Below are 21,562 nucleotides of genomic sequence, written 5' to 3'. Positions count from 1 at the left end.
TTTCAAAAAGCGCCAAGAAAGCACCGAACACCGAACTCGAACTTTTACGAAAATGTTCGGGTTCGGGTCCGTGTCACGGACACCCCAAAATTCGGTACGAACCCGAACTATACAGTTCGGGTTCGCTTATCCCTATTTATGACGAATATTCACCCAAATATTCGCGAAATATCAGGAGTTTGAATATTGCCCCTGCCGCTCATCACAAATTTCTAACTAGACACTAAGCCTGTTACAATAACGGGCGCTAGAACAGTAGTGCATAAACATTAGTAGGAACAGTCTATATTAAATGGCAAGGGAACTTGACCACACTGACTGGTGGCTGAGACTGGTGGCAGAGGCTGGCGGCTGTGGCCGAGACTGCTGGCATTGAGTGCTGGCTGTGGCTGAGATTGCTGACTGCGGCTGGTGGCTGAGACTGCTGGCACTGACTGGTGCTGTGGCTGACTGGTGCTGTGGCTGACTGCGGCTGAGACTGCTGGCACTGAGTTCTGGCTGGGGCTGAGACTGCTGGCACTGAATGGTGGCTGAGACTGGTGGCTGTGGCTGGTGGCCGAGACTGGTGGCTGCTGCTAAGATTGCTGGCTGTGGCTTGTGGCCGAGACTGCTGGCACTGAGTGCTGACTGTGGCTGAGACTGCTGGCACTGACTGGTGGCTGAGACTGGTGGCTGTGGCTGGTGGTACTAACTGATGGTTGAGATGGCTGGCACTGACTGGTAGCTGATACTGCTGGCACTGTGACTGGTGGCTGTGGCTGTACGACTGCACTGACTGCCGGTGCTGAGACTGCTGGTAGCGACTGGTGGGTCATATTGCTGACAGGGGCTCCTCTCTATATGGCTGATAGTGCTGGGACTGACGAACAGAAAGGGCGTCTGGGACTGATGAACAGAAATGGTGGCGCTCCGATCTGCTTGCCGGCGCACAGGTGTGGGCGGTGCAGGCGGCATGTGGAGCGCAGTGTCCTGATTAGTTGGCGCGCTGGTGTGAGCGGTGCGGGGGCGTGTTATTAGGGTTATTCCCGCAGTATAGAAATCTTTTGCTAGTGGTAGTTGTGCATTGTGTGTGTGTGTGTGTGTGTGTATGTATATATATATATATATATATATATATATATATATATATATATATATATATACACACACACTGCTCAAAAAAATAAAGGGAACACAAAAATAACACATCCTAAATCTGAATTAATTAAATATTCTTCTGAAATACTTTGTTCTTTACATAGTTGAATGTGCTGACAACAAAATCACAAAAATTAAAAAATGGAAATCATGGAGGTCTGGATTTGGAGTCACACTCAAAATTAAAGTGGAAAAACACACTACAGGCTGATCCAACTTTGATGTAATGTCCTTAAAACAAGTCAAAATGAGGCTCAGTAGTGTGTGTGGCCTCCACGTGCCTGTATGACCTCCCTACAATGCCTGTGCATGCTCCTGATGAGGTGGCGGACGGTCTCCTGAGGGATCTCCTCCCAGACCTGGACTAAAGCATCTGCCAACTTCTGGACAGTCTGTGGTGCAATGTGACATTGGTTGATAGAGATGATGTCCCAGATGTGCTCAATTGGATTCAGGTCTGGGGAATGGGCGGGCCAGTCCATAGCATCAATGCCTTCGTCTTGCAGGAACTGCTGACACACTCCAGCCACATGAGGTCTAGCATTGTCTTGCATTAGGAGGAATCCAGGGCCAACTGCACCAGCATATGGTCTCACAAGGGGTCTGAGGATCTCATCTCGGTACCTAATGGCAGTCAGGCTACCTCTGGCGAGCACATGGAGGGCTGTGCGGCCCTCCAAAGAAATGCCACCCCACACCATTAATGACCCAATGCCAAAACGGTCATGCTGGAGGATGTTGCAGGCAGCAGAACGTTCTCCACGGCGTCTCCAGACTCTGTCACGTCTGTCACATGTGCTCAGTGTGAACCTGCTTTCATCTGTGAAGAGCACAGGGCGCCAGTGGCGAATTTGCCAATCTTGGTGTTCTCTGGTAAATGCCAAACATCCTGCACGGTGTTGGGCTGTAAGCACAACCCCCACCTGTGGACGTCGGGCCCTCATATCACCCTCATGGAGTCTGTTTCTGACCGTTTGAGCAGACACATGCACTTTTGTGGCCTGCTGGAGGTCATTTCGCAGGGCTCTGGCCGTGCTCCTCCTGTTCCTCCTTGCACAAAGGCGAAGGTAGCGCTCCTGCTGCTGGGTTGTTGCCCTCCTACGGCCTCCTCCACGTCTCCTGATGTACTGGCCTGTCTCCTGGTAGCGCCTCCATGTTCTGGACACTACGCTGACAGACACAGCAAACCTTCTTGCCACAGCTCGCATTGATGTGCCATCCTGGATAAGCTGCACTACCTGAGCCACTTGTGTGGGTTGTAGACTCCGTCTCATGCTACCACTAGAGTGAAAGCACCGCCAGCATTCAAAAGTGACCAAAACATCAGCCAGGAAGCATAGGAACTGAGAAGTGGTCTGTGATCACCACCTGCAGAACCACTCCTTTATTGTGGGTGTCTTGCTAATTGCCTATAATTTCCACCTGTTGTCTATACCATTTGCACAACAGCATGTGAAATTGATTGTCACTCAGTGTTGCTTCCTAAGTGGACAGTTTGATTTCACAGAGTGTGATTGACTTGGAGTTATATTGTGTTGTTTAAGTGTTCCCTTTATTTTTTTGAGCAGTGTATATATATATACAGTACAGACCAAAAGTTTGGACACACCTTCTCATTCAAAGAGTTTTCTTTATTTTCATGACTATGAAGGCATCAAAACTATGAATTAACACATGTGGAATTATATACATAACAAACAAGTGTGAAACAACTGAAAATATGTCATATTCTAGGTTCTTCAAAGTAGCCACCTTTTGCTTTGATTACTGCTTTGCACACTCTTGGCATTCTCTTGATGAGCTTCAAGAGGTAGTCCCCTGAAATGGTCTTCCAACAGTCTTGAAGGAGTTCCCAGAGATGCTTAGCACTTGTTGGCCCTTTTGCCTTCACTCTGCGGTCCAGCTCACCCCAAACCATCTCGATTGGGTTCAGGTCCGGTGACTGTGGAGGCCAGGTCATCTGGCGCAGCACCCCATCACTCTCCTTCATGGTCAAATAGCCCTTACTTTTAAAGTTTTCCCAATTTTTCGGCTGACTGACTGACCTTCATTTCTTAAAGTAATGATGGCCACTCGTTTTTCTTTACTTAGCTGCTTTTTTCTTGCCATAATACAAGTTCTAACAGTCTATTCAGTAGGACTATCAGCTGTGTATCCACCTGACTTCTCCTCAACGCTACTGATGGTCCCAACCCCATTTATAAGGCAAGAAATCCCACTTATTAAACCTGACAGGGCACACCTGTGAAGTGAAAACCATTTCAGGGGACTACCTCTTGAAGCTCATCAAGAGAATGCCAAGAGTGTGCAAAGCAGTAATCAAAGCAAAAGGTGGCTACTTTGAAGAACCTAGAATATGATATATTTTTAGTTGTTTCACACTTGTTTGTTATGTATATAATTCCACATGTGTTAATTCATAGTTTTGATGCCTTCAGTGTGAATCTATAATTTTCATAGTCATGAAAATAAAGAAAACTCTTTGAATGAGAAGGTGTGTCCAAACTTTTGGTCTGTACTGTATATATATATATATATATATATATATATATATATATATATATACACAAACCGGATTCCCAAAAAGTTGGGACACTAAACAAATTGTGAATAAAAGCTGAATGCAATGATGTGGAGATGGCAAATGTCAATATTTTATTTGTAATAGAACGTAGATGACAGATCAAACGTTTAATCCGAGTAAATGTATCATTTTAACCACTTCCCGCCACGCTAACGCCGAAAGGCGTCATCTCGGCGGCTCTCCCAGGTCACACTAACGCCGATTGGCATCATCTTGCGTGAGCACACAGGCGCGCGTGTTCATAGGATCAGAAGGTAAGCGAGTGGATCTCCAGCCTGCCAGCGGCGATCGTTCGCTGGCAGGCTGGAGATGCGATTTTTTTAACCCCTAACAGGTATATTAGACGCTGTTTTGATAACAGCGTCTAATATACCTGCTACCTGGTCCTCTGGTGGTCCCTCTTGCTTGGATCGACCACCAGAGGACACAGACAGCTCAGTAATAAGTAGCACCAAGCACCACTACACTACACCCCCCCTGTCACTTATTAACCCCTTATTCACCCCTGATCACCCCATATAGACTCCCTGATCACCCCCCTGTCATTGATCACCCCCCTGTAAGGCTCCATTCAGATGTCCGTATGTGTTTTGCGGATCCGATCCGTGGATCCGTAAAAAACATACGGACGTCTGAATGGAGCCTTACAGGGGGGTGATCAATGACAGGGGGGTGATCACCCCATATAGACTCCCTGATCAAGCCCCTGTCATTGATCACCCCCTGTCATTGATCACCCCCCTGTAAGGCTCCATTCAGACATTTTTTTGGCCCAAGTTAGCGGAAATTTTTTATTTATTTTTCTTCTTACAAAGTCTCATATTCCACTAACTTGTGCCAAAAAATAAAATCTCACATGAACTCACCATACCCCTCACGGAATCCAAATGCGTAAATTTTTTTAGACATTTATATTCCAGACTTCTTCTCACGCTTTAGGGCCCCTAAAATGCCAGGGCAGTATAAATACCCCACATGTGACCCCATTTCGGAAAGTAGACACCCCAAGGTATTCGCTGAGGGGCATATTGAGTCCATGAAAGATTGAAATTTTTGCCCCAAGTTAGCGGAAAGGGAGACTTTGTGAGAAAAAACAAAAAAAATCAATTTCCGCTAACTTGTGGCAAAAAATAAATAAATTTTATGAACTCGCCATGCCCCTCATTGAATACCTTGGGGTGTCTTCTTTCCAAAATGGGGTCACATGTGGGGTATTTATACTGCCCTGACATTTTAGGGGCCCTAAAGCGTGAGAAGAAGTCTGGGATCCAAATGTCAAAAAATGACCTCCTAAAAGGAATGTGGGCCCCTTTGCGCATCTAGGCTGCAAAAAAGTGTCACACATCTGGTATCGCTGTACTCAGGAGAAGTTTGGGAATGTGTTTTGTGGTGTCATTTTACATATACCCATGCTAAGTGAGAGAAATATCTCGGTCAAATGCCAACTTTGTATAAAAAAATTGGAAAAGTTGTCTTTTGCCGAGATATTTATCTCACCCAGCATGGGTATATGTAAAATGACACCCCAAAACACATTGTCCAACTTCTCCTGAGTACGGGGATACCACATGTGTGACACTTTTGTGCAGCCTAGGTGGGCAAAGGGGCCCACATTCCAAAGAGCACCTTTCGGATTTTACCGGCCATTTTTTACAGATTTTGATCTCAAACTACTTCTCACGCATTCGGGCCCCTAAAATGCCAGGGCAGTATAACTATCCCACAAGTGACCCCATTTTGGAAAGAAGACACCCCCAGGTATTTCGTGACGGGCATAGTGAGTTCATGGAAGTTTTTATTTTTTGTCACAAGTTAGTGGAATATGAGACCTTGTAAGAAAAAAAAATATATTAAAAAAATCATCATTTTCCGCTAACTTGTGACAAAAAATAAAAAATTCTAGGAACTCGCCATGCCCCTCACGGAATACCTTGGGGTGTCTTCTTTCCAAAATGGGGTCACTTGTGGGGTAGTTATACTGCCTTGGCATTCTAGGGGCCCTAATGTGTGGTAAGTAGTTTGAAATCAAAATGTGTAAAAAATGACCTGTGAAATCCTAAAGGTGCTCTTTGGAATGTGGGCCCCTTTGCCCACCTAGGCTGCAAAAAAGTGTCACACATGTGGTATTGCCGTACTCAGGAGAAGTTGGGCAATGTGTTTCGGGGTGTCATTTTACATATACCCATGCTGGGTGAGATAAATATCTTGGTCAAATGCCAACTTTGTATAAAAAAAATGGGAAAAGTTGTCTTTTGCCAAGATATTTCTCTCACCCAGCATGGGTATATGTAAAATGACACCCCAAAAAACATTGCCCAACTTCTCCTGCCTTCTTCACCGGCCATTTTTTACAGATTTTGATTTCAAACTACTTACCACACATTAGGGCCCCTAGAATGCCAGGGCAGTATAACTACCCCACAAGTGACCCCATTTTGGAAAGAAGACACCCCAAGGTATTTCGTGATGGGCATAGTGAGTTCATGAAAGTTTTTATTTTTTGTCACAAGTTAGTGGAATATGAGACTTTGCAAGAAAAAAAAAATAAAAAAATCATCATTTTCCGCTAACTTGTGACAAAAAATAAAAAGTTCTATGAACTCACTATGCCCATCAGCGAATACCTTAGGGTGTCTACTTTCCGAAATGGGGTCATTTGTGGGGCGTTTGTACTGTCTGGGCATTGTAGAACCTCAGGAAACATGACAGGTGCTCAGAAAGTCAGAGCTGCTTCAAAAAAGCGGAAATTCACATTTTTGTACCATAGTTTGTAAACGCTATAACTTTTACCCAAACCATTTTTTTTTACCCAAACATTTTTTTTTTATCAAAGACAAGTAGAACAATAAATTTAGAGAAAAATTTATATATGGATGTCGTTTTTTTTGCAAAATTTTACAACTGAAAGTGAAAAATGTCATTTTTTTGCAAAAAAAAAAAAAAAAATCGGTAAATTTTGATTAATAACAAAAAAAGTAAAAATGTCAGCAGCAATGAAATACCACCAAATGAAAGCTCTATTAGTGAGAAGAAAAGGAGGTAAAATTCATTTGGATGGTAAGTTGCATGACCGAGCAATAAACCGCTAAAGTTGTGAAATGCCAATTTGTAAAAAAGGGCCTTGTCACTAAGGGGGTATAAACCTGTGGTCCATAAGTGGTTAGAGGAAAAATACGTTGATTCCAATTTTCACGGTGTCAACAAATCGCCAAAAAGTTGGGACAAGTAGCAATAAGAGGCTGGAAAAAGTAAATTTGAGCATAACGAAGAGCTGGAAGACCAATTAACACTAATTAGGTCAATTGGCAACATGATTGGGTATAAAAAGAGCTTCTCAGAGTGGCAGTGTCTCTCAGAAGCCAAGATGGGTAGAGGATCACCAATTCCCACAATGTTGCGCAGAAAGATAGTGGAGCAATATCAGAAAGGTGTTACCCAGCGAAAAATTGCAAAGACTTTGCATCTATCAACATCAACTGTGCATAACATCATCCGAAGATTCTGAGAATCTGGAACAATCTCTGTGAGTAAGGGTCAAGGCCGTAAAACCATACTGGATGCCCGTGATCTCCGGGCCCTTAAACGACACTGCACCACAAACAGGAATGCTACTTTAAAGGAAATCACAGAATGGGCTCAGGAATACTTCCAGAAACCATTGTCAGTGAACACAATCCACCGTGCCATCCGCCGTTGCCAGCTGAAACTCTACAGTGCAAAGAAGAAGCCATTTCTAAGCAAGATCCACAAGCTCAGGCGTTTTCACTGGGCCAGGGATCATTTAAAATGGAGTGTGGCAAAATGGAAGACTGTTCTGTGGTCAGACGAGTCACGATTCAAAGTTCTTTTTGGAAATCTGGGACGCCATGTCATCCGGACCAAAGAGGACAAGGACAACTCAAGTTGTTATCAACGCTCAGTTCAGAAGCCTGCATCTCTGATGGTATGGGGTTGCATGAGTGCGTGTGGCATGGGCAGCTTGCATGTCTGGAAAGGCACCATCAATGCAGAAAAATATATTCAGGTTCTAGAACAACATATGCTCCCATCCAGACGTCATCTCTTTCAGGGAAGACCCTGCATTTTTCAACAAGATAATGCCAGACCACATTCTGCATCAATCACAACATCATGGCTGCGTAGGAGAAGGATCCGGGTACTGAAATGGCCAGTCTGCAGTCCAGATCTTTCACCTATAGAGAACATTTGGCGCATCATAAAGAGGAAGGTGCAACAAAGAAGGCCCAAGACGATTGAACAGTTAGAGGCCTGTATTAGACAAGAATGGGAGAGCATTCCTATTTCTAAACTTGAGAAACTGGTCTCCTCGGTCCCCAGACATCTGTTGAGTGTTGTAAGAAGAAGGGGAGATGCCACACAGTGGTGAAAATGGCCTTGTCCCAACTTTTTGGGGATTTGTTGACACCATGAAACTCTGATTCAACATATTTTTTCCTTAAAATGGTACATTTTATCAGTTTAAACTTTTGTTCCGTGATTTATGTTCTATTCTGAATAAAATATTAGAAGTTGGCACCTCCACATCATTGCATTCAGTTTTTATTCACGATTTGTATAGTGTCCCAACTTTTTTGGAATCCGGTTTGTGTATATATATATATATATATATATATATATATATATATATATATTAATATTACTCTTTTTATGAGGCAAGGTAACCAAAAAATGGCTGTTCTGGCACAGTTTTTATTATTTGTGTTTTTACAATGTTCACCTGACAGAGTAGATAATGTGATATTTTTATAGAGCAGGTCATAACGATACCTAAGTCAATTTATTACATTTTATTTTGGATTTACACAATAACTTTTTTTTTTTTTTAAATCATGTTTTTGTGTTTCCATATTCTGAAAGCCATATATTTTTTTTTTTTGGGGGTGATTGTCTTAGGTAGGGCTGTGATGTAAGGTGATAAAAAAAAAAGGTTTTGGCACAATTTTTTGTTTTTTTTTATACGGCCTTCACCAGACAGGTTGGATCACATACTATTTTTATAGAGCAGGTTTTTTATTTGTTTGCTTTTTCTTGAAGATCCAGTGGGTCTGATGGCTTACAATACACTGCAGTACATTATATAGTGTACTGCAGTGTATTAAACTCACACTAAGGGCTCATGCATACGGCCGTTGTTTTGGTCTGCATCCGAGACACAGTTTTGGCGGCTTGGATGCGGACCCATTCACTTCAATAGGGCCACAAAAGATGCGGACAGCACTCCGTGTGCTGTCCGCATCTGTTGCTCTGTTCCGTGGCCCCGCAAAAAAAATATAACCTGTCCTATTCTTGTCTGCACTTTGTGGACAAGAATCGGCAGTTATATTAAAGGCTGTCTGTGCCGTTACGCAAATTGTGGAACGCACACGGACGCCATCCGTGTTTTGTGGATCCGCGGTTTGCAGACCGTAAAAAACAGAACGGTCGTGTGCTTGAGGCCTAATCCTTATCAGGATCCTGCCTTTAGCAGGAGCCTGATCAGGCTTAGATATACCACGGCAAGTCGGATGCCTGTGAAGGCGTCCGGTTGCCATGTTAACCATCGGGGCGCTGCCACAGAGCTGCGGCCCGATGGGGGAGGGAGCCCCCTCCCTCAGTTTACCCTTCAAGCAACGGCTGCTGCCACAGCCCCTCCCTAAGGACCACGGCTTGGAAGGGGTTAAACGGCTGAAATCGGTGCTAGCACCGATGTCGGCCGTTTCTACCCCGCTGCCGCTCTGCCATCCTGAAAGGAAGGGGGCGTGGGTGCTGCACGCTCTGCATCTTGAAAGGGGGGAAGTGTTGTGTGCGGGGGAGGGACATTAACCCTTCAAGCATCGGGCCGCTGCCAGGGCAGAGCAGCGGCCTGATGGTTAGCCCCTTCAATACAGGGGTTCCTAAGGTCCACGGCATGGAAGGGGTTAAACTGTTCTTTGAAGCAGAGTGTCAGCGCCGTGTCCTGATTGGTCGGCACGATGCTGTGGGCGGTGCGGCCGTGTGTGGAGCCCTGTGTCCTGATTGGTTGCCCCGCCGCGCATGCCCAGTGAAAAACTGGTGGCACACACACGGACACAGCACACTCACACTGTGCTTTTATTATATAGGATATGGACTGTGTATAAAAGTACTTTACTCACCGCTTTCATATCTTCAAATGTAAGTACCAGTATATTCCCATCATCAATATGCTTTTCCCAGCCCAGAGTATAATCAAAGTACGATCCATAAATTACTAAGACAAAGAGCAAACAAACAATAAGTCATCCTGTAGTAAAAGAGATGACCCAGCAGTACTGTGTATAGCATTGAGAGCAAAGGCCATTAGAATTACATGAACAATGTATCAGGATTCCAAAAAGTTTCCTGTAAACTTACTTGTGCTCACTTCAGGCTACTTTCACACTTGCGTTAGGAGCGGATCCGTCTGGTGTCTGCACAGACGGATCCGCTCCTATAATGCAAACGCTTGCATCCGTTCAGAATGGATCCGTTTGCATAACTGTTTGCATAACTGTATATTCACTTCGGAAAACTCAGATCCGACAGTATATTCTAAACACAGAAGCGTTCCCATGGTGATGGGGACGCTTCAAGTTAGAATATACTGAGAACGGTGTACATGACTGCCCCCTGCTGCCTGGCAGATGCTGCCAGGCAGCAGGGGGCAGACCCCCCCTCCTGTATTTAACTTATTGGTGGCCAGTGCGGCCCCCCCTCCCTCCCCAGTATTAATTGTAACCAGTGCGGCCCCCCTCCCTCTATATTCATCGGTGGCCAGTGCGGATTCCCAGTATTAAATATGACCAGTGCGGCCTCCTCCCTCCCTTCCTCCCTCCCCAGTATTAAATATGACCAGTGCGGCCCCCCTCCCTCTATATTCATTGGTGGCCGGCCAGTGCGGATTCCAAGTATTGTGACCAGTGCGGCCTCCCCTCTCCCCCCCCCCTAATTAAAATCACCCCCCCCCCCCATCATTGGTGGCAGCGGAGAGTACCGATCGGAGTCCCAGTTTAAATCGCTGGGGCTCCGATCGGTTACCATGGCAGCCAAGACGCTATTGCAGTCTTGGCTGCCATGGTTACTTAGCAATAAATAGAAGCATTATACTTACCTGAAGAGCTGCGATGTCTGTGTCCGGCCGGGCGCTCCTCCTACTGGTAAGTGAAAGGTCTGTGTGGCGCATTGCCTATAGCACAGACCTGTCACTTACCAGTAGGAGGAGCTCCCGGCCGGACACAGACATCGCAGCTCTTCAGGTAAGTATAATGCTTCTATTTATTGCTAAGTAACCATGGCAGCCAAGACTGTAATAGCGTCTTGGCTGCCATGGTAACCGATCGGAGCCCCAGCTATGACTCCGATCGGTACTCTCCGCTGCCACCAATGATGGGGGGGGGGTGATTTTAATTAGGGGGGGGGAAGAGGGGAGGCCGCACTGGTCACAATACTTGGAATCCGCACTGGCCACCAATGAATATAGAGGGAGGGGGGCCGCACTGGTCATATTTAATACTGGGGAGGGAGGGAGGGGGAGGCCGCACTGGTCATATTTAATACTGGGAATCCGCACTGGCCACCGATGAATATAGAGGGAGGGGGGCCGCACTGGTTACAATTAATACTGGGGAGGGAGGGGGGGCCGCACTGGCCACCAATAAGTTAAATACAGGAGGGGGGGGGACGGGGTATATTAATAGGGACTCCTGACTTTACATTGAAAGTCAATGGGGGACGGATCCGTTTGAAATTGCACCATATTGTGTCAACGTCAAACGGATCCGTCCCTATTGACTTGCATTGTAAGTCTGGACGGATCCGTTTGGCTCCGCACGGCCAGGCGGACACGAAAACGCTGCAAGCTGCGTTCGGGTGTCCGCCTGCTGAGTGGAGCGGAGGCCAAACGGTGCCAAACTGATGCATTCTGAGCGGATCCGCATCCACTCAGAATGCATTGGGGCTGTATGGATCCGTTCGGGGCCGCTTGTGAGAGCCTTCAAACGGAACTCACAAGCGGAGCCCCGAACGCTAGTGTGAAAGTAGCCTTAATATTGCACTGCTATAGCTAAAGGCAGGCTTACATTTTTTCAGAAAGACATTCTTTACATTCTTTTAGCAATAGGGGCTATACGAGATTAAAAAAATAGTCTGAATAAGCAACAGTGGCACACTTGTCATTGGACTATGTCTGCGATTACAGCTCTGGCGCACATGGCTCATCTGTAATGCCAACCACAGCTGTCTCAGGAAATTTACACTTTCTACTAATATCTATTCTCAAAAAAAACTCCTATAGATCAGGAGAAGCTGAGCAGTTTGATATATATTTTTTATGTAGAAAAATTCAGTAAAACTTGTAATCTATGGATTGAAATCTCTGGAGATCTTGATGGCCTGAGTATGCATACAGAGATTGCTGTCAGTCATTGAGTAAGAGTAGTGATGGGCGCGAATATTCGAATCGCAAATTTTAATCGTGAATATCGCCACTTTGAGAATTCGCGAAGATTTAGAATATAGTGCTATATATTTGTATTCGCGAATATTCTAGATTTTTTTTTCCCATCTGAACCAATGATCCCTCCCTGCTTCTTGCTTGTGGGCCAATGAGAAGGCTGCAATGTCTTTGTCTAAACTTAGCAACATCCCTAGCAACCAATAGGAAAGTTGCCTACCCCTTACTATATAAGAACCTCCCCAGCAGCCATTTTTTTGCAGTTCTGAGAGAGACAGTGGTGTCATTGCTGTGCTCTGCTGTGTCATTACATTAGATAGACAGTTAGTTAGTTAGTTTATATATATATTACAGATAGTTAGTGGGAGATAGTCAGTGTAGGTTAGTAGTGATATAGTGTAGCTGATCGGTTCCAGTGCAGGGTGTTAGGTAGTGTGATAGGTTCTGCTGTCCATACCTACATGCTACAGACAGTGCTGTGATGTCACAACAATACTTATCGCACCAATCAGTAATATGTAGTCAGACCTGCTAAAATGTGAAGTTGCACGTATTGCGCCAAAATATTCGCATCATTAATTGCCGATTTGCACAATCGCGAATATATTGGAGCACTCTATCTGCATATAAAGCTATTGTAATGTTCTGCCGTGCCAACCATTTTCTCCAGTCTCAGGAAACTTCTAGCAGCTTGAAAAATGTAGCAAGAGTGACCCACGCCTGTATTGCGGCCGCAATACGCGCATATTACATTGCCGGTTTTCGCAATCAAGAAAATAATGAACCGTGTGGAAATGACAGAAAACTAATAAGAATATGTGATTATGATGTTGGTAAACTATGAATCTGACTTCCTTTTTAATATAGTTCTATTGTAATGTATCCCCTTTTTATATAGTCAATTTTCATGAATTTTTAAGAATTTTTAACAGTTTTACACATTTTATTATGTAATGAAATGAAGTAGTGACTTGTCCTGCACTACCAGTGTCTATTATGTCACTAAGATGCAAAATCCAGGAAAAACGCATGTAATGCAAAAAAAAACGCATGCAAAACGCATTAAAACCGCAACATGTGGAAAAGCGGTTCCACTCCAGATTTTGTATAGTGTCCATGGAGATATAAAAGGAGGGGCTGTAGCAGCAGAGTTATGGCCACTGAGGAAGGGGAGAGAAGTCCCCGAAACGCGTCTGGCGTCATACCTCTGCTCATCATAAGGATATTGATATGATCAAGATCTTATAAGAAGTTTCAAAAGTTGGAGCGCTCCACTTTTCCATTCAACGTGACTACTTCCCACAGGAACCCGGAACTAAGTAACCAAGTCCCGCGATACCTTGGATCAAACACGTGACAGAGACCAAGCAGCGCGGACGCCGGAAGTACTCTCGAGCGGTGCGGTAAGCTGGGAGACGGGACTGCCGGGGACTCTCATCTATACCGGTAAGCATACCTATTCCCCACAGCACTGAACATCGAAGGGACCGGAGACTTTCTCAACATTGAGCAAAAGGTCCACCGCGCATTTACTGTGGGAAGTTAGAGGTTCCTATGCTAACATCTAACGTTATTTAAAGAGCCAGCACTCCTATTAATAGACCCGGATTTGCATTCGCTGTGTTGAAAGGACACTTGTATCATTTGCTATCAGCATTAAGCAAAAGATCCACCGCATACCTATTGTGGAATTTAGAGGTTCCCACGTTAACATTTAGTGTTATTTAAAGAACCAGCATTCCCAATTACAGATCTGGATTTACATGCGTTGTGTTGAGAGGACACCTATATTTCTTGCTATTAGCAACAGTGAACTCTTGGCACCATACTCAAGCACCAGATAGTATACAAGGTGGCTTGATATTAAGAGGACTACTGCTCCATCAATTATCAGTGTACTGTACCTTTTTTAGATATATATTTTTTAATGCAAATTTTATTATTGTAATTGTATTGTGTTGATTATATGTTGTTTTCTCCATGCTGTCCACACTCCAATTTTGAGTGGGAAGCTATTAAATGCTGTTGATGTGAACCATATAGTGAGTGCCAGCCACTTTTTTATTCGTAAAATAGAACTGGCTTAGTTGATCAGATTCCACATTTTATTTTCCAAAGGAGCCCAGAAAAATGAAAGGTGAACTCTTATTGGTTGTTATGGGCAATTAAGCCAGTTTTCCTTTACACCAGTTTTGATAAATCCCCCCCCCCCCTTCCCCAGGTTTCTAATCAAAGAAATAAACCCAAGTGCCAAATGATTAGCTCCAAATGGGATTTTCCTCCTGGACCTTTGGGGCCCAATATGACTTATGAGATTTGGCCCACTGAAGGATTCTCCGGTACTCTGGTCCAACTCTGTACGTGAACAAGAGCGCACTAGGCATGTGCGGCGTTCTTTGCATTCACATCTATGGGAATTCCGAAAATAGCCGAGCAAGCTTACTCAGCTTTTTTCAGAAGTACCATAGAAGTAAATGTAGAGCACACCTCGCATGCACGGCCACCTCCCAATTCACCTCTGTAAGACTGCTGTAAATAGCCAAGACATCACTCGGCTATTTTCAGAACTCCCATAGAAGTGATTGGAGGGCGGCCGCACTAGCAGTATGCCACCAATGTCTCAAATGAGGCAACCCCTTTAAGTTAAACAAAGCAGAGATATTAATGTATAAATTACAAGTTTTGCTGAATATTTATCCACAAAACTATATATTAATCTGCTCAGCTCCTCCTGCTCTATAGATGGATATAACATGGTGCCTGCAGATTGTACTGCATTTTGTGGGGACAGCTCCTCTTTAAACTTTTAGACAGGCAGTCTGTAGATGAACTGGTGTTATCATACAGCCTGAGCCACTGTGTTAATTCTGACTGACTTAAAGGGGTTCTCCAAGAATTGAAAAAATTTTAATACTTAAAGGGAACCTATAACCTGGATTTTGGGTATAGAGCTGAGGACATGGGCTGCTAGATCTCTGCTAGCACATCCGCAATATCCAGTCCCCATAGCTCTGTGTGCTTTTATTGTGTCCAAAAAATGATTTTATAGATATGTAAATGAACCTTAGATGAGTCCTGTCTCCTCCATGCTTCAGAGAGGAGTCCAGCATTCTCTGACTCTGAGCCCAGCCACGCCCACTGTGAAGGAGCCCAGCACCTCCCGCATACTCCGAATCTCCTCCTTGCTCCCGGGCGTCACAAAGCTAGAGCACCATAATCTCTCAATGCGCGAGCTACCGCATGCGCAGTTCGTTCCCTGAGGCTGATGCCAGCACATGGAAGGAACACTATGCCGACACTGCGCATGCGCTAGCTTGCGCATCGCAACATTACGGCGCTCTAGCTTTGTGACGTCGGGGAGCAAGGAGGAGATTCGGAGGATGGGGGGGCAGTGCTTGGCTCCTTAACAGTGGGCGTGGCTGGGCTCCGGAAACGTTAGTAACAGCTCCTTGGATGAGGCAGCTCTTTACCTCAGTGTTGTAAAGTTACTTGTCCTCCTGTGTGATTAGGACAGGTTTTGTATGAACTAATGGGACAGCGGCCATTTTGTTTCCCCCGATGATTGCTCCCCAGACAAAATGAGCCATTATAACTAATGAAAGGTATTTAAGAATATATTTATAATAAAGTAATATTCAAGTATTTTTATTTTGTTAATTCCTAGAGAAACCCTTTAAAGATTCCCTGTCTAATCAATAGTATATCTAGGCCATTGAGTTTTAGGCACTTCCAAGTATTATTTCAATACAAAAAGTGCCTACAGATCCAGCTGAGCTAAATTTGATGGTTAACCCGTTAAGCAAAGAATGGCAAGGGAAAGATAACCAACTTTTCAATGGATTTCAATGGCTTTTGTCACAAGATAATCAAGATAACACTGCAACATGTATTATCAGAGTCAAGTTTAGCTCGGCTACATCTGTATATTCAGTACGTAGTCACATAATACAAACATTGTTAAATTACCATCTCCACTTAAAAAAGCCTTGAAAAACAAGTCCCAAGAGCTGAATGTGGGAAGCACAGGATTGTTGTTTGAGAAGTGGTAATAAGAGACGACTGTATCTTTAGGGTTCCGAAGAATTATCAGGATCTGTAATAAAAAACATTGTGTCATTTAAAAAACAAACAATTCATTCAGTAATAATGGCAGGTAATTTTAGAGGCCAAATTTCTAAAACCGCTAGACAAAGTCATGTATTATGATTTATTACCTTTAAAAGCAGTATTTTGGTCAGTATGTAACATTTCTTAAAGGAACACTACCGTCAAAAGGGATATATTCAGGATAAATAATGTTTAAAAACGTCTGGCAGGTTCTTTGGCACTACTGTTCACCTAAAAATGTAATGTTTTTCTGTAGCAGTCAATACAGAACGATAAGATTTCCTAATTAGGATGATAATACACTATCAGCTTACCGCTGCTATGAAGGGAAGATGCTAGCTGCATGCCTATTCTCATTATAATAATAGGTGGAGTACTGGAGTAATTGGCAGCTCTATTGATCTCTTAAATGGTTGATATTTTATGTATTCCTTTTTCTTATATAGCACCAATATAGATAACAAATATAATACCTGGGAGCCTTCTCCATCTTAGAGACAATTTCTTTTAGGATGGTGAATAAAGTGTCACAGACTTATGCCTCATTCACTTCTCAGTGTTTTGGTCAGCGATTTCCATCAGTGATCGTGAGCCAAACCCAGGATTGGAGCCTCCACAGGTATAAGGGAAAGATCTGCACCTGTTCTGTGTTTAGAGCCGCACCTGGTTTTGACTCAAAATCACTGATGGAAATAACTGACCAAAACACTGACGTGTGAATGAGGCATTAAAGACACTGGGGGTCATTTTTCAAACTGGTGTAAAGTAGAACTGGCTCAGTTGCCCATACCAACCAATCAGATTCCACCTTTCATTTTGGACAGCTCTTTTGGAAAATGAAGGAGGAATCTGATTGGTTGCTATGGGAAACTAAGCCAGTTCTACTTTACACCAGTTTGATAATTGACTGCCACTGTTGATATGCTCTGAATTAGACATACTGTATGGCTGCAGGAAAGAAGGTTAATGTGAATGTGGTGTCTTTGTGTTTTCAAAGTGAGGGAGAAGCACAGAGCATGGAACATGAATAAGAGGTAAAGTAATCTTTGAAATGTGTAGAAAACAAACATATCTAAGAACAATCTTTCCTCCCAGGATTACCTGTGTAACTTGCTTGACTACTTCACTAAGGCTACTTTCACACTAGCGTTCTGCTGTCCGCTCGTGAGCTCCGTTTGAAGGGGCTCACGAGCGGAGCAGAACGCTTCCGTCCAGCCCTGATGCAGTCTGAATGGATGCGGATCCGCTCAGACTGCATCAGTCTGGCGGCGTTCAGCCTCCGCTCGCCTCCGCACGGCCAGGCGGACAGCTGAACGCTGCTTGCAGCGTTCGGGTGTCCGCCTGGCCGTGCGGAGGCGTGCGGATCCGTCCAGACTTACAATGTAAGTCAATGGGAACGGATCTGCTTGAAGATGACACCATATGGCTCAATCTTCAAGCGGATCCGTCCCCCATTGACTTTACATTGAAAGTCTGAACGGATCCGCTCAGGCTACTTTCGCACTTAGAAATTTTTCTAAGTTATTAATGCAGACGGATCCGTACTGAACGGAGCCTCCGTCTGCATTAATATGATCGGATCCGTTCAGAACGGATCCGATCAAGCGCAAGTGTGAAAGTAGCCTTAGCTGGATAGAACAGTACACGGCCAAACGTGTACGGCCAAACGTGTACGGCCAAACAATCAGGTTTTTGCATCTTGTTTTGGAACGGATCATAAAGGTAGAAAAAGTATAAAGGACAGTTTCTCCTCATTTTTGAAGACACTCCTGGTTTTGGCTTCCAAAACTCCATGCAGAAACCTGACCATGTGGCCTTACTCTTAGGTTGATATCACATTGAGTTTTAGTTCTCCATACGGTTTTTCTTCCATGGTGTACATGTAAATACCCAAAAACTTTCAGTTCTGGCGCATGAACTACTTGAGATGCAAAACAGTTAGTTATTCAAAGGCTTATACCTCTTAATAAATGTGGTACATCTGACGCCAGCAGAACTCAGGTTGAGACCGGCATATAAAACACGGTCTTAATAAATTGCACCCCTTGTTTCCTTTTTGGGAAAGCAAATTCAAGTGGTTGTGTGAGCTGCAGTGTATAAATTTAGAATAAAAGGCACAGGCAAGCCTATTAACTTTTGACCTCAATGGATTGTGTAATACATATACGGAATATGACTCCTAAAGTTACATAGTTTATACGGTTGAAAAAAAGACACAAGTCTATCAAGTTTAACCAAGGGATTTGTGGGGACGCGAATCCCAGAAGGAAGTGAGACTCAGATTTCTACACATTTTTATAAGCAGTATTCCCTTACGTCCTACCAGCAGCACAGATGGGGTTAACTGCCCCTGTGGACTGGTAGGACCGGCGGAATTTTAATGAGCCCAAAGAACCAATAAACGATCTTCAGCTCCCTGAAAGGGAGGAGATCACCCCCCAGCCCACCGTGTTTTTTTCTGTCCTCTGGACAGGTGGACTGGCGGTGTCGCTCCCCCTCTGGGAGCTGAAGAGTGCTACGGGCTCTATTTTTTTAGATCTAAAGTTTGCCCTCCATGGCCTCTCATTGCCTTTATTATAGGCTAGTCGGCGTTTCTATCTGGGGTACCGTCGGGGTGAGCGGTGTCCCCTCTTCTTTGAACCCAGCTGTGGTATCCCGTCCTCCCTCGCCGCATGTGAGCGGCGCTATGGCCGTCGGGTGCCGCTGGGGTACTGTCGGGGAGGGGGGTGTCCCCTCCCCTCTTCTTCCACTCGAGTGCTGCGGTATCCCGTCCTTCTCTCGCCGCATGTGGCGGCGCTATGGGCGCCGCCATCTCCGGAAGTGACGCGCACTAGGTGCGCTACGTCACTTCCGGTTTTTTCATAGCGATGCCGTGAGGGTTTAAACCTCACTACTTTTATTAAAACTTTCTCCCCATGTCACCCTGGGATCCAGGATTAGGTGGGGGAGACATTTAGGGCTTGCTGAGCCTGTTTAGGCTCTGTTATCCCTCTGGGCTAGTTACGATTGAGGCCCCGCCCAGGGGGCGGGGCTTCCTCCTCTTAAGCGCCCAGAGCCTGTCAGTCAGTGCTCTGGTTGCGTCGCTTTCACAAGCTAGCTCCAGAGTTCCCTGTGCCTTGAGATATTTACTATTGCTTGGCTTGGGATTGTGGTTTCCTCTTTTACAGCTCTATTTTCTGCTAGTGCTGGTGGGCCCCCATAAGGTCTTGTTTCACCACCTCCAGGTAAAATTGTAGGTGTTATGACCTGTGTTCTTTCTAATTACAGACTATGGCTTCCCCTAAGGATCCGGATCAGCGTAAAGCTGGGGCCAAGAGGAAGCATCTGGCGTGTTACGAATGTAACACCCCCTTAGACGACAGCTGTCCGTACTCTAGATGTGAGAGTTGTCGCACGGCATCCACGGAACCCACGATGCAAGAAATGTTTCAGTGGACGAAGACATACGTGGATGACTCCATTAAGGGAGTGGTGCAGCTGCTGAATGAGAGGCTACCAGGACCCTCTCAGACTCCCATGGAGGTGGTCGCACCGGTCGAAAGACCTACCCCCTGTTCTCCGGGGTCTTCTTCTTCTGAGGAAGAAGAATCTACTTCTTGCTTTTTCCCTCCAAAAAAGACGCAGAAGTTACTCAAGTCCATCAGGTCGGGGGACCATGATGTTGACACGGGGGAGTCCTCCGATCCCGCCGGACGGACACAGCGTGTCTTTAGAGCGGATGAGACCCTTCTCTCCGTGATGCGCACGGAATGGAGAAAGCCTGAGAAAGGTCCAGTTCTCACTAGAAAATTCAAACTGATGTACCCGATGGCTAAACCCTTGGTGGAATCGTGGGGTTCCGTTCCCAAGGTGGACATGGCTATTGCCAAGTTGTCCCGGCGCACTCTAGTTCCTGCAGACGATGGGTCTAGTCTGCAGGACCCTCTAGACCGGAGGGCAGAGTGCACCCTTAGGAGGAGTTACGTGGTGGCTGCTGCCACCGCATCAACTTCTATTGCGGCCACGGAGGTAGCCACCTATTTACGCTCTAAGCTTAACCGAATCCAGACGGACGTTGATCAGAGCGTATCAAGGGATGATATCCTGGCAGCCTTCAAGTCGGCCAATCTGGCCATGGACTTTCTGGTCGATTCTACCCAGATGCAGCTGAAGCTGGCCGCCAAAACTATGGCCCTAGTTTCGGCTGCCCGCAGACCACTCTGGTTGAAACCTTGGATCGCTGATAACGCGTCCAAGTTCAATCTTTGTGGGCTCCCCTTCGAACCGGATAGGCTATTCGGGTCCGAATTGGACAAGATAATGGAGGGGCTCTCCGATAAAAAGGGGAAGAGCCTCCCCCAGCAGCCCTTTCGGGGACGCCCCAGGCAGGAGAAGAAAGGCGGAGGTCGTCCAGGGCAGCAGTCTAGGTGCAGAGATTGGGGGGGACCATCTCGTAAATATTCGAGACGCTCCCGTAAACCCACCAGGGAGGCAAAACCCTCCTGACTATGGGCCTCTTCGAGGCTCTTGGATAAGCCCTGCTGCCCCTGCAGTATCTCCCCTAGATTTTCCCGTACCCCTCCCCCAGATTCCCGTGGGGGGTCATCTTACCCATTTCAAAGACTCTTGGAGCCGGTTGATTGCAGACCCCTGGGTCCAGGACATAGTTTCCCTCGGGTACCGGGTAGATCTTATCTCTCTCCCCCCAGAGAGATTCATCGCCACACGAAACTTCGGGTCTGCCAAACAAGTGGTCCTAGAAGCTTACATTCAGGACTATATTTCCAAGGGAGCCCTAGAGGAGGTGCCGGCAGGGGAGAGGGGCCTAGGGATTTATTCACCAGTGTTCCTGGTTCCCAAAAAGACGGTAGATCTCCGGATGATCATCGACTTGAGATTTCTCAATCGATTTATAAGGAAAACAAGGTTTCGCATGGAAACCATAAGATCAGTCAGCCATATCCTCAACCCTGGGGACGTCATGGCTACTCTGGACCTCAAGGATGCGTATCTTCACATTCCGATCCATTCCGCGTCCCGGAAACTCCTAAGGATCGCGGTCCAGATTTCAGGGGTTCGCAGGCACTTTCAGTTCGCTGCGCTTCCCTTCGGAATCTCTTCTGCCCCCCTTATCTTCACCAAGGTGGTGGTGTCGGTGGTGGCAGCTTTGAGACTTCAAGGACTGACTATTATTCCTTATCTGGACGATTGGCTTTTCATAGCCTCTTCAGTTCCGATCCTTACCCACCATCTTCAGGTCGCAATCTCTTTTCTCTTCCGCCTAGGCTGGATTATCAACTGGCAGA

General features: G+C 45.5%; 1 protein-coding gene across 1 annotated transcript in view; it reads right to left on the bottom strand.

Moving 5' to 3' along the window:
* LOC120998722 (sulfotransferase 6B1-like) overlaps positions 1 to 21,562 on the bottom strand; it is a 51,200-nt gene that overhangs the window by 12,841 nt on the left and 16,797 nt on the right. Inside the window, exons 4-5 of the mRNA XM_040429510.1 lie at positions 16,137 to 16,263; positions 9,856 to 9,950 (exon numbers count right to left, since the gene is read on the bottom strand). Coding sequence (XP_040285444.1) covers positions 9,856 to 9,950; positions 16,137 to 16,263 — 222 coding nt within the window. The remainder of the gene's footprint in view (positions 1 to 9,855; positions 9,951 to 16,136; positions 16,264 to 21,562) is intronic.

This window comes from Bufo bufo, chromosome 4 (assembly GCF_905171765.1).
Source record: "Bufo bufo chromosome 4, aBufBuf1.1, whole genome shotgun sequence".
NCBI classification, from domain to species: Eukaryota; Metazoa; Chordata; class Amphibia; order Anura; family Bufonidae; genus Bufo; species Bufo bufo.
The sequence above is the reverse complement of the archived record's forward strand: the minus strand, read 5'-3'. Positions and strand labels throughout refer to the sequence as shown.